Here is a 14,270-nt window from a genome sequence, read left to right as displayed (position 1 = left end):
GTTCGAGGTTCAATATGCTTGTATATCATCATCCCACTTTGTTAAATCTTCTTTGATGCAGCTAAGATTGATGTGATGCTTATAAGTTAAAACCAGCTAAGATTGATGTAATGCGAAATAAACGTTTCCGTTCCTTTTATGTATCACAGATAAGAGTAAGACAAATAAGTGTAACTTGCTTCTGTTTATCCTCAATAAAGAACCATACACCCAATTGATAGATATGTTAAAACATACAATAACTTTTTTGCAATGAAAATTAAATGGAGACACCAAAAAAGAAAAAAAAAATCTAGATTCTGTAACTTTTCAATAGAGAAATAGCATAGGAGCAAAATTTGGAGACACCAAAAAAGAAAAAAATCTAGATTCTGTAACTTTTAGATAGAGAGAGGGCATAGGAACAAAATTGTAAATTTTGCTTTAGTACTTGTGTTGTATATGGAACCCATGTTTCACTGGCATACCAAGCAAAATGTCTGGAAACTGGAGAAACTGTGGCTATAAAGAAGGTTTCACTGGCATTGAGATCTAGAAACAGCTTTGTATATCATGTCAACATATATATATATATATATATATATATATATATATATCTGAAAACATGTGGGAATATGCTAGCTTTATTTGTGCCTTTCTTCTTTAAATGTTTTCATGTACACACTTTAATTTTCGTTATTTTCAGAAGTCTAAAGAAAGTAATTTTTCCTAAGGTTTTTCGTCACTGTTCCATCTTTTAAGTGATTAATTGTTTAAACTGATCAAAATGACAGATCAAAGAAATTAATTAGATGACATTTTTGTGGGCTAATCTATATTATATACTTCTTCATTTGACTGATATAACACTGGAATTGTTACTTTCTCTTGTCTTAACAATCACTAGCTTTTACTGAAAGGATTTTATTGAAATTTATAATACATTCTGACCTCACATACCAATTTATAATCTGTCCCTTCCCATTATGCATATATACAAACTGAAAATGTGCTGTCAGCAACAAGAACTTGATTATATATATGTATATATATATGTCCAAATGTTCAAGTTGATGCTGGACGAGGGGCTAGAGCGGTTGTCAGACAACCGCTCATAAACTTTTCATGGCCAAGATGTGGTGGGCCCATCATCAATGGCCAAAACGAAATCGAACAAAATGGAGATGAGTGTAGAGGATTGTTGCTTTAATACAAGCTTAACTTTTAACTCCGTTTGGTCTGCCGTTAAGGGTATGAAAAATTCAAAATCAAAATTTGAAAATCAACTTTTGGTACGATTGGCGGGCTTTAAAACTCTTTCAACTTAAAAGATGTGGGAAGAAAATGGCGGTAGTGGATTTTCTCTGAACACAATACATTGTCGCTGTAGGTCCTTCTGTTCTTCTCCTCTCAACAAATTATTTCGCATAACATAGACATAAATTTTTGTCTTCTTCTCTTCCAACTCTTAAATAAACCCTATCAAAATGGGCATCTTGTCTGAGGTGTGCACAAGATAATTGTGAAGATCCGCTGCAGCAACAATACACGCCGATTTAACTAGTGGATGACTGAGATAGATATTCATCGAGTAATAAATGCATAGCAGAGACTTGTGAGCGGCCCATATGAAATTTACTGCATGGTGAACTCTGTCCAAGGTAAAACGCTAATATTATATGTAATTTGATTGTAATAAATGTGTTATTTAGTGAAGCATGATTTAAAAATTATAAGAAGTATGTCATTATCCTTTTAGAGAGAATGGTTAACTTGTACAATAAAGATCCCGTACAGAATTTCAAAATATAAATGAGGATGTGTACAAATAAAATAACATAAGCGTAAAAATAACTTAACAATGTGACCAACTTAAATAACTACACAAACGGTATAGATGACAATGTATAGATTTTGAGAATTTTGTCAAACCTTACGCAATGTAAAAGTGTATGAGGCATACATGCATTTGTTATGTTAAGTTGATATAAAGGGTGTACACATTGTTATAAAGTGTGTACATATAATTGTAAAGTATGTAAATACTGATATTATACACAAATTGGTTATAATATTTGTTTGAAATGTATATATTATATTGTGAAATATGCTATGCAAATTATTAGAGTTATGTGATTACCTATTACAGAGAAGATACACATCCATAAAAATTATTTTACAAAATGTTGTAAGGTGTGTACGCGTCATTATAAAGTATGTACATATCTAAATACAAATAATTAAGTGCTTATGATGTGAATAAAGAAATAAAAAATAAATATAATTGTTTGTCTTAAAAAACAATAGCAAAAAATGCTTTTGTCGAATACAGCACAATGGAGGAAGCATTGTGTCCTAAGATTGGCATGGAGTTTCAGTCAGAAGATGAGGCATACAACTTCTACAATAAGTACGAATTAGTTGTTGGGTTCAGTGTTCGAAAAGACTACTTGAACAAGGATAATGATGGTGTAGTTACATCGAAAAGGTACACAAGTTGCAAAGAAGGTTTCAAACCACGGTACGAAGGAGATGTAAAACCAAAGAGAACTCGGGCTGAAACAAAAATCGGATGTGAAGCTAAAATGGGGATATTTTGAACAGAGAAACAATGAAGTATCAGGTTCGAGATCTGGTAATTGAGCATAATCACACACTACACATTTCAGAATGTGCTCATATGATGCGTTCGCAAAGAAAAGTAAGTATTTCGCAAGGAACCCAAGCTGAGATTGCAAATGATGCAGGAATATTCTTGAAACAATCATGGGAAAAGAGGCAGGTGGATTAGGAAATATTGGCTACACTCGTGATGACTTAAAATGCTATCTACGAACAAAAAGAGAGAGGGGATTAAAGTATGGTGAAACTGGTGCAATGCTACGATACTTTGAAGAACAAAAATTGGAAAATCCGTCATTCTTCCATGCAGAGCAGCTTGATTGTGAAGAACAAATTACAAATATATTTTGGATTGATGCATCAATGCTAATGGATTATACCTATTTTGGAGATGTGGTTACATTTGACACCATATATAAAACTAACAAGGAGTACAGACCATTGGACGTATTTGTGGGATTCAATCAATTTAGACAATTGGTTATTTTTGGAGCAACTCTATTGTATGATGAAACCATTGAATCATTCAAGTGAGTGTTCGGTACATTTGTAGAGGTAGTTTGTGGAAGGCACCCAAAAACCATCTTCACAGATCAGGATGCAGCCATGGCCACTGCAATTTCAGCTGTTATGCCTTCAACATACCATGGTCTATGCACTTTTCATATTAGAGTCAATTTCATGAAACACCTTGGGAACTATTACAAGGATGGTAGTAATCTCCCATATAGATTTGCTGAATGTATGTATGAGATAGAAGATGAAAATAAATTTATCATGACCTGGGATGCAATGCTAAAAGAACACAATCTCGAAACAAATGAATGGTTGTGTGGCATTTATGCATGTCGAAAGAAATGGGCAAAATGCTTCATGAAAGGTGCCTGGACTGCAGGTATGCATAGCACCCAACTAATTGAGAGTCTAAATGCTTCCATAAAAAATTATCTGAAATTTGATCATGATCTGATTCAATTCTTCAAACATTTTAACCGAGTTGTTGATGAAAAAATATATAATGAACTAAGAGTTGAGTATCACAGTCGATAGAAGCTGCCAATGTTGGGATTGCAACAGACTCCCGTACTGATCCAGGCAGCTTCTATATAGTCTCCATGCATGTTTGTTGCATTCCAGAATGAATACGATGAATCCACTACAATGGTAATCTTGGACCAAAAGCATACTACAATGCATGTGGAATACAGTGTCAGTCACTATGATGGAGGAAGGGAGAGAAGAGTGATATTGAATCTAATAACTAAAGACATTACTTGTAGTTGTAATCTTTTTGAGCAGGAAGGAATCCTATGCTCAAATGCTTTAAAGGTGTATGATATGGTTGGAACAAAGTTTATTCTTGATCAATATGTGACAAAGAGATGGACAAAGAATGCAAGGTCCGGAGGCAGCGTCAATTGCAAGGGTAGAGAAATATTATTAGATTCGTCTCTCTCTATTTTCCATCGATATAGGCTATTAGCACCCGAAATAGTAAGACTTGCTACCAGGGCTGCCATGTTAGAAGCCGCTACAAAGTTAGTCAGTAGCGTAATGTCTGAATTGTCAAAGAGAGTCGAAATGCTATTTTGTGGAGAAATAGATGAAATAACACAGAATAGTGCATCAATGGATCTATGTAAGGAAATACATGTGCAGAATGCAACTGGCCACTTTGTGACTCCAACGGGTTTGAAAAAATGAAGTGGCAGAAAAACTAAGAAAGTATTGCGTAGTTGGGTGGACAGGTTTCATAGGCAAAAGAAGAACTCTAGATTGTCTGAGGCAAGCACTCCTGAGATGGTTAGTATCGAATCTTATTTTTGGACTTACATAACTATATCATTTCAATTGACTCTACTATCATAAGCCGACTGAGTTGTTGTATATTCTTCTCTTGTCAGTCATCAGATTCCTATCAACCTATCCAAAGCCAAACATCAAGCAAATGTTTGTCATCGAATAATTCTGTGGCAGTAAGTAGTTATTTTTATACTTTACATAATGTGCATTATAATTCACTGTTAGTTATTTAGGTGTTACAAATTAATGTTTTACTTGTATACATTGGTTATTAAGGTGTACATATTAGTGATAGGATATTCATCACATGTTATTTATTTTTGACACAGTAATATCATATCTTGTACATATTAGTTGGTACACATTACAGCGATCTCTTAATTTAATAGCATTTACATGTTGTTGTTTTATGTGTACAAACTGATATATATGTTGTACGCATTGATTGATACCATGTACCACTGGTTATTTTGTTTTGAAATATCGTTATTGCATTTGGACACATGATTACACATTTGGATAAAAATTTTTACAGCATTGATTGATACCATGTACCACTGGTTACTTTGTTTTGAAATATGAACAATTCCATTTGGACACATGATTACACATTTGGATAAAATTTTTTACAGATTATTAATTTATTTGCTCACATTTATTTTTTTCAATCGTACAAGTTACAATTATTTATCACCCGTTGTTTAGTTTTGATATCGTGTTATTATTTTGATACACGGTGTATATTAGTTGGTACACAGTACGGAGATCTCTTCATTTAATAACATTTACATGTTGTTGTTTTATGTGTACAAACTGATATATATGTTGTACGCATTGATTGATACCATGTACCGCTGGTTACTTTGTTTTGAAATATGAATAATTCCATTTGGACATATGATTACACATTTGGATAAATTTTTTTACACATTATTAATTTATTCGCTCACATTTATTTTTTCAATCGTACAAGTTACAATTATTTATCACCCGTTGTTTAGTTTTAACATCGTGTTATTATTCTAGTACATGGTGTATTTTATCTTGTACACTACAAACCATATCATTTGAAACCTATTGCATAGTTACTTCAATCTAATGCATTGGTTATGTGTTATATTCATAGTAGCCCATAAGTTTGTAGTATAATTTTACAATGTATTCATTTATGGTCACGTATGTACTGAATTTTGATTTTTGTTTAGATTACTTTCGGTTGATTTTTGTTTGCATATTGTTAATTCAGTTGAACACGTTGTTATATGTTATGTACACATTTGCAGCATAATTTTCGTACGACCTAACATCTTAAATTTTGAACACAATGTGTATTTAATTTTTACAAATTTGTTAGTTTGCTGTTATACACAGTGTTAGCATGACTTTGCAACTAATGTAATGTGCTACTCGTGATAACAGTCATTCAGTGAATCAAATTTTGGATCATCTCCAGTTATTCACTCAGATATGCAGTCTTGTAGGATGGTAAGTCAGATATTGTACTTGTGTGGATAATCAAGATTTTGGACAAATTTACAATATCTTATTCAGTACAATACTTAATGGTAGCCCGGTGAAGCTGGAATCACTCCTCAAATACTGAGTGCTCATAATATCCGTATTCAAGATCGTAACAATCTCCCACTTTTGCTTCCCAACGATCCTGTGAGCAAGACAAAGTACACAAGTTTCACCGAATTCTTAATGGTCAGTAATTCTTTAAAAAGCTCATTATTTACAGTTATTATTTAGAACTATTCTAACCTTGTTACAAGACTATTGTAGGGTATGCTTTTATGAACACTGAACTTTTGATTTAAATAATTTATTGCTTGTTTCAATGATTGTCAGACCCCCATTGTGGCCTCTGTGGAAAGGTCAAAGAGCAGGACTCTTATGCAATTAAGCGACAAAGAAGTGCAACTACCTACGATATAAATGGGTAGAAGCTAATTGCCTTCCATGAATATGTATGCTAAGCTGATGTATCTTGTGACCCTTTTGGAACTGGATTGGAACAATGTAATACTAAAATGATTGTTTTACTTTTATATTAGATAGTAGTTTGAGAATTGCAATCAATGCAGAATAGTTTTACACTTTTTACTTCTATTCAATTGATTATAAGAAGTTATATATTCATCGTGGTGTCCCAACCCTGTCTGCCGCAAACAAAAAGTGAAGCATGTCCCAACAGTAATGAACTTTGCTCCCAACACAAAATTCTATATATCCCACTAGTAGTAAAAACTTCATAACTAATGAACTTTGCTCCCAACAGTAATTCCAAAATGAGATAATTCTACACAACACAAGTACAAAATTCTACGCAACACAATTCATAAATTACTAAATATTTGTCAATCATTTATTACAGCTGGTTTTTTCGTCGGGGAGGGATATTTAACAACTCAAGGATGGATTCGGCCCATTAGTTATGCTCGGTTGCAACCAACATAGACACATATTGCACTCGATACTTCCACATGTTATCCTATCCAAGCATTGAAATAATCAGCACCACATGTTATACATTAGTCATCATAAAAATAATTGCTACCAAAAAATTTCTATAAATCAAAATAATATATATACCTCCATAATGCGTATGCCTAATCTTCCATTCCAATGCTCCAGAAATTTCATTATGAACACACCGCAATCATAGTTGAAACACGAGGTATACATTGTCGTGACAACCAGATTGTAGGACATACAAGTTTTACCTTACCATCCTAATAATATAACTTAGTATTTAGTTATATTTCAAGATAGAATATAAATACTCTTATTTACAGGACATATACCTATTGTGTGGAGACTGTTGAGGCACATTTGCGACTTGCAATACAAATCTCTCGAAATCCACCAACTTATCAAATTGTTTTGCCATTATTAAGCCCAAGGTTTGCCTCTGCAACATAAAAATATAATTTTTCTGATTACACTTTCTCACTAGTTATATAATTTAAAGCCATGAAATAGATGCATTAAAAATTCAAGGTATAAATAGTGTTTAGATTTCACCAGTCGTCGTAAGATGTTAGTCTGTCGAACCCGTGATGAATCAACTTGTGAGTCAAGGAGATGAACACTGCTTTGTGCAATATCAAATGAGTATACAAATCAGTGACTTTTGTTCACCACTGGAACCAGTATCTGAAAATATAATGTGTTAGACTTTACAAATGCAACATATTTGATATAAAATAAAAGGTATTTGATCCAGCAGTTATAAGAGATTGATCACCATATCGGCATTTGCTAGACTTGATGCATTATCTGCTTTTATTTTGAACCACTTGTTCAGTTTCGAATATAGGACATCATCAGACTTTTTCTCAAATCGGTCTACACCTTGAATGGCAGCCTGCCCAACAAATCAATGAAATTGGATCGAAAGTCATACGATAGTTAGAAATTGCACGAGCAATTCATATTATTTAATAAACATTGGAATCAAATTTTCTAATAAACTAACAATAAGTGAAACTGTATATGCATGGTGTTAGTTGGTGGTAAAAAAAAGTTGGTCATTATACTTATAAAAACACATGGCTCGACAATGTATCGCTTAACCTCCATCAGTCTTTTACTCACATCATTATTCAATAACCTTGCATACATATCAACGATCTAAAAGAGGTGTGAGTATAACAATAAAATATTTTAGTATTTCAAAAGGTGAGACTATCTCCACAACTACAGCAGTTAACTTAGTCAAATAAAATAATTTTTCTTTTCTCGTGGCTTACGCTATCTGATACCCAATGCTTCTCCCGCAAGGATTGCATATCTCTTCGGTTAAGGCTAAATCCGAACATAGACACTAATATCTCACTACATAGAACATTGGGTCAACAATGTTAAGTTCAATTATAAATGAATATGAATAAAAATAGCATATTACTCTGAATATTATCGCATAAAAAAAGATTTTACCTCTCATCTCCTGTGTCTTGCCATATGAAATTCGCAATCTTCCGGCTGCATTGTGTCAAAGTAGCCTGGATTTGGAGCTGATAATCAGTAGACTTGATGGGGGTGTTGTGCCTTGTCGTCCGCAATGTCTTGTGTATTCGGCCATCTTCCGCATCTATATTAAGTCAAGAATAGCAAATGTTTTTGTAATGATCAATTTTTATATCATTTACAAAGTGCAATAACAAATGAAAGCAGAATTTTAGTTACAACATATATAACTTGCCTTCGCACTCTTTTTTTTTATATCTAGACCGACCCTTCCATTGTGTTGCAGCACATAGCAAATGTTGCTCTACTGCAGCTCCTGATGGTGAAGTTAAACCTGCATCCAAGCAATGAACTTCTGCAATTACCTTGGCATCATCTTTTCCTTCTTTATCTTCGGGTTTCACTTGCCTCATTTTCACCAAAATCCTCATTCCTATCCCCAACACATGTCTCGTCTTGGTTGTTTTCATATTCAAATTTGTCCGTGTCAGAATCTATAACAACCTTTGCTTTCTCATCATCGATCATTCGCTTTTTTGTCCATTTTCTTGTGGATCAAACGGCTGCCTGGAAATATGATGGCATGGCACTACGATGCAAGCAAAGGATACTGGATATATTCATTACACTTTGTTGACACTTGATTGCTATCCGCTCAGCAGTTGCCGCTTTCGTATATAGAGTGGCTAGATGAACTTGAATATAAAAAAATAAATGCAATTAATCCTCATATTCGTACAACTTCGGACATATTTGCATTCGTATTAGATTAAATTTGTTATCTTACAGCAATTTCTCCATGTTTATTATTCACCATTTGGCTAATCACATCCGGTGGAAGCTCAGTAGGTTCCTCTTCCTCATTTTCTTCTCTGTTCGTTTTGTTTGACCCTACCTTTGTGGACAAAAAAGTATGTTGTAAGTTTCGCAAAGCAGTTAGCCATATAATATAATGTCTTACTAACTCAAATTCCAAAAATATCATTGTTTCAGTAACACTTACTAGCTTTCCTTTGCCAAATTTTCCAAGACCACCCAATTCTAGTGTTTCTCTTTCCATTATATTGACATCAGTCCATGCTTTTGCTATAGGGCAGGTCCTACGAACACAATGATTAAGTATACTTACTCGATCATAATAATGTAGCTGCAAAATCATAACAACTTATCCTTGTTAGATACAATGAACAAATATAAGTTAACATCATCCACTGGTTGAGATTTCTTAACTTACCAGCAAAAATAGGATGCAACCTCCAACATTTTTGTGCGCATTGCTTTGCATATTCAACAATTTTTTGCATAAATCAGCTCTGACAAACTCACCCCAATTGAATTTTGCTATTTCTGAAGTTGATTGTAAACTCTCCCATAAATTGGCTTTAATTTCAGCTCGTGTTGTTAGAGCAAGCAAGCACCCACATGCAAAAATAACAAATAATCTCTTGAATTCATCCCCGACCTCCATGGATATTAGCTCATCTTCTATATCATGCCAATTATACTTCTTCTTCCTAGGATAATGTGGTTCGCTATCAATTCTATCATCTCCAGTATCTTCAACCGGCACTAGCCCGTCACCTGGAATTCCAAGAGCCTTTGCTATATCTTCTGACGTTACAGGCAGTAAACGTCCACCTTCAAGTTGTATGTATGAGTGAGTTGGATTGAAATTATTCACCAACCACATGCATATCATACTTGGAAGGTTGTGGCATTGGATCTCCAGCAATCCACCAAAACCTATTTCTTGGATTGCAGCTATTTTCTCCCCATCAATACGCCCCATAAACCTTAAAAATTTAGCTGGTGTGCACCTAAACCTGTATGCCTATAATAACAATGTTGATAAAATTTACCAAATAACACTCCAATACTTGCACTTGTGCTTTGAAACTTCTAAATCATTTAATTTAAAAACAATAAAATTGTATGCTATGTCCTTACTTGTTTCGCTACATCACTCTTTATGCTTTCTCTCCTGTCAGCTATAGACTCCTTGTAGCTTTTCATCAGCTCCTTATATTTCTTCATATCTTTTTCATTCTTCCATACAAGCTTCTCCTCATCACGCAATTTGTTCCATGCATTTCTAGAGGCTATGTTTAGCTCCTGAATTGTTAATGCCTTTCCCTTTGCTTTTTACTTGCGTGCGAAGTCAATCCTGTCAACATTTAATATGATTAAATCCTATACATAGACTTTTGATTTTATCATGAGTTTTTTAACTAATTCAAAGCCCCAAATGTACACAATAATGCTTCTATAAAGTCATATATACCTGAATGCAATGAAATCAGTTAGTGGCCTCATCAGCTTTACTGGATTCTTGTCATGAAGTTCCTCAACCTGCTTGCCTTTATCTTTAGTAACATTCATCTTCTTGGTTCCCCGACGTCCCATTTCAAACTGCACCAAAATAAATGACATGAAAAAAATAAAAGGGATAATTTCAATATCCTATCCCCTGAGGTTTCTTCACAGCTGTTGTTACAAATGTACAAGAGGTTTACATAAAGTTACAAAATGTTCAAAATGAACTTCTTCAGAAAGAAGAAAGGTTAAGAATTCCAAAATATTATAATACATCTTTGCTATATAAATATTAATTAAACATTATTTACACCAGGGTAACATTATGAATTTCCTTTGCAGAAAGAATATAAAATACACTTACATCTTTCCAATTTCAATCATACAACTTAGGAGAGATAATGTATTCCAAAAATAATTGTCTGAGCTTTGATTTTTTTCACAACACACTAAATAGTCTGAAAAACAGCCTCCAATGTTGACAAAACTAAAAGCTATTTTTAACTTAATTATGGCATTTAAATTTATTCAGTTCGAAGACACGTATATGTATAAAAATATAGTGTTATTCTTCTTAGTTGATATTTCATTACTAGGAAATGAAAATTCAAAACTCAATATGATGCGGATACGGGTGTGCAATAATTAACTTCAACCTTGGGTCAAGGATCCTTTGGTCCACATTGGCGGTCCGATGACAAGATCAAGAACCAAGAAGGTGAAGGAAGCTTTACGAGCCTTGATCATTCACCATACAAGCAAGGAACAAGCTAAGTTTGAAGATTTGATGGACCATGAAGTTACTTTGTTCACTTGTACGTTTGAAGTAAAGGAGTGATCTCATACTTGTTAGCTTAGTTGGTAGTTGTTTTAAGACTGTCCCGTTTAGTAGTTGTTAGGCGTTGAGTATTTTATTACTTATCGGGCCTTATCGGAAAGCCTTAAAGAGCTAGCTCTTTAAGCTCTTTTATGCGGACCGAATCTCTTCCAGGTTTATGTGGGCCGGATTTTGCCCTAGTTTTAGCCTATAAAAAGGCACCTCTTGTAAGAGTAAAAGGGGGAATATTACAACCAGAAATCGTGAGGAATTTTCCTTCAAGTTCTTAACCGAACTTACTCTTGAATTCTTGAGTTCATGGCTTAGGATTCCAATCAGACTTTATCGATTAGCTTGTTCCCTAATCGTGGTGTCGCTTCATCCATCCTTATTTGCTTAAGGTTGCTGATTACCTTTGTGTGTCAGAGGTCTTGAGTTCATGAGAACAATCGAGTTCAATTTCTGTTGGGAGAAAAGATCCAACTCTGATAATTACAAAGTTGGGAGGTTCTAGGAGGGTCTTCCCCTAGGGTTGCCTATATCAGTTGGTAATCAGAGCATCAGGTTAATTCTCTTTTAATTGAAGTTGTTCATATCTTGTTAGTTTGTGTCTTTTGTCAAAAAAACAAAAAAAAAAAAACTGTAGCGATTACTGTTCATCGTACTGTTCCGAATTACTGTTCACGTTACTGTTCATCCGAGTTAAAAAAAAAAAAACTATTTGGGTGTTGTCTTTTTGTGTTTTCTATCCAAGTTCTTGGGTTTGTTATACTTGTGTTTGGGTTGTTAGGGTTTAAAGAAAAAAAAAAAAAGAGTCACGTACCTTATATTGTTTTAGTGTCCAAGTTGCTAGAGTATTGTTGGAATTTTCTTTTGAGTATTGCTGAAATTCTGTTTTGCCTATTTCTTGAGTATTGGTTGTTGTTCTTGCAAACCCTAAACACCACAACGTAATTTGGGAAAATTCTTGTGTTTCTTGAACAAATTCTTGAAGTTCTTGGACCACCAAGTCTTGTTTTGAAAATTCTTGAACAATAAACCAAGAACTAGGGTTTTCTTGGAATTGGCATAACCTTTCATCCGTTTTCTTGAACTTGTTGGTGTGATCTGAATTTGTGTTCCTTGAAGAGCCGAAAAAAAAGGAGAAAAAAAACGAAAGAAAAAAAAAAGGAAGAAGAGAAGGAATTGGCTCTCATACAAAGGAAATCAAGTTTCCAAAAAAAAATAAATCGTGAGTTTCCAATTCTTGGTGGGTTCCCAAATCTTGGTTAATCTCCAAATCTTGGTTGATTTCCCAAAACTTGAGTTTCCTAATCTTGATTGGTTTCCAACTCTTGAGTTCCAATCTTGATTGAATTCCAAAGACCCTAAACGACCTCACCAGCCCCAAACACACCAGATTCTGTTTTCAAAACCAAACCAAACACCTTAGCCCCAAACCGCCTTGGGAGTTCTTGAGTTTCTAAAATCGGTTGAGCTAGTTTTGCAATCCGATTTGACTGAAATTTGAGGACTGATTCATAGATTGTTTCAGCACTCCAGAAACACCATTTACCTTCCAAAGTACTGACCAGAAACTCAGCAAAACAACAGCTCAAAAAAAAAAAAAATTTCCAGCTTCGGGTAGAGTTTTCCTAAGATTTGTAAAATTCTGCTTTGTGTCTTGTTACTTGCTTATAGGGTAATTAATTCTGGAATTTTTGAGAGTTGAGTTGTCTTAAGAACTTCGAGAAGGAAAATTGAGAGTGAGTGTGTTTTCCTTGAGTGATACACGAGTGCTTTGCAAGGTAGACTAGGATACACTTGTTTTGCAGGTTAGACAATATGTCTCAAGAGGGGAACATGCCTGAGCCGTCTGAGACCGACGTGTCACTCAAACTGGTGCTCCAAACTCTTCAAAAACAAGCGGAGAGACATGAATTTGCGATGGAGAAACATGAATTTGCGATTGCACAAATATCCGACAGGTTGGCTGCCCTTGAGATGCAAGGTACCAGAGATACACACCATAGGGTTTCGAGTGTTCAGAGTGCTGATCATGATGCGGATGATGAGGGGTATCATTGTCACACCTCATTTCAATCAAGGAGAAGCCAAGAGGGAGCGAGGGAAGGTCGAGGCCGACCTAGGAGAACCGATGACAATCTTGGGTCCATCAAGACCAAGATGCCTGCCTTTCATGGGAAAAATGATCCTGAATCTTACTTGGATTGGGTTAGGTTAGTTGAGCAAGTGTTTGAAGTCCACAATTACTCCGAAGATAAAAAGGTGAAACTTGCAGCTATTGAATTTCAAGATTATGCATCTATTTGGTGGGAGCAAGTATGTGCCACAAGAAGGAGAAATAGGGAACAACCGATTGCCACTTGGACTGAAATGAAGGAAGTGATGAGGAAACGATTTGTACCCTTCCATCATACCACGGACTTGTACAATCGAGAGAACGAACATAAACTCAAGCAAGAGAATGAATCTCTAAAGAGGAGGGGTTCCATGCAATCTACCTCTTTAAAGCCGGTTTATGCAAGAGGTGATAAGAAGGTTCATTCAGCATTTTCTAAGACTAAACTTAGAGTTGAACCACCTCATGCGGAGTCATTTTGGGAGACATATCAACGTCTTCTACACCAAAAACAAATGGAGTCAAATGGATGCTATCAAAGTGAGTTTTCTAAGAAGGAGATAGCTGACCCTATTCCCAACAAAGGAGTATCTCATCCTATTAAACCATTTGTTGAGGAGGTTGATGATGAGAAAACAATCG

At 34.7% G+C, this 14,270-nt stretch overlaps 1 protein-coding gene across 1 annotated transcript; it reads left to right on the top strand.

Moving 5' to 3' along the window:
• Nucleotides 1-2,315: 2,315 nt before the first annotated feature.
• Nucleotides 2,316-3,135, top strand: LOC113700905 (protein FAR1-RELATED SEQUENCE 5-like). The gene is made up of 2 exons (XM_027221332.1): nucleotides 2,316-2,467; nucleotides 2,727-3,135. Exons 1-2 carry the CDS (start codon nucleotides 2,316-2,318, stop codon nucleotides 3,133-3,135), a joined length of 561 nt encoding a protein of 186 aa, XP_027077133.1.
• The last annotated feature ends 11,135 nt before the right edge of the window (nucleotides 3,136-14,270 follow it).

Source organism: Coffea arabica, chromosome 7e (genome assembly GCF_036785885.1).
Source record: "Coffea arabica cultivar ET-39 chromosome 7e, Coffea Arabica ET-39 HiFi, whole genome shotgun sequence".
NCBI lineage: Eukaryota > Viridiplantae > Streptophyta > Magnoliopsida > Gentianales > Rubiaceae > Coffea > Coffea arabica.
Note: the sequence above shows the minus strand (reverse complement) of the source record. Positions and strands in the feature narration are given on the sequence as shown.

Excerpts from the sequence above, each read along its gene's own strand:
- LOC113700905 (XM_027221332.1), top strand. The coding sequence starts at position 2,316 with ATGGAGGAAGCATTGTGTCCTAAGATTGGCATGGAGTTTCAGTCAGAA. Across the intron at positions 2,468-2,726 it reads GGTGTAGTTACATCGAAAAG|GAATATTCTTGAAACAATCA; the intron begins GTACACAAGTTG and ends CAAATGATGCAG.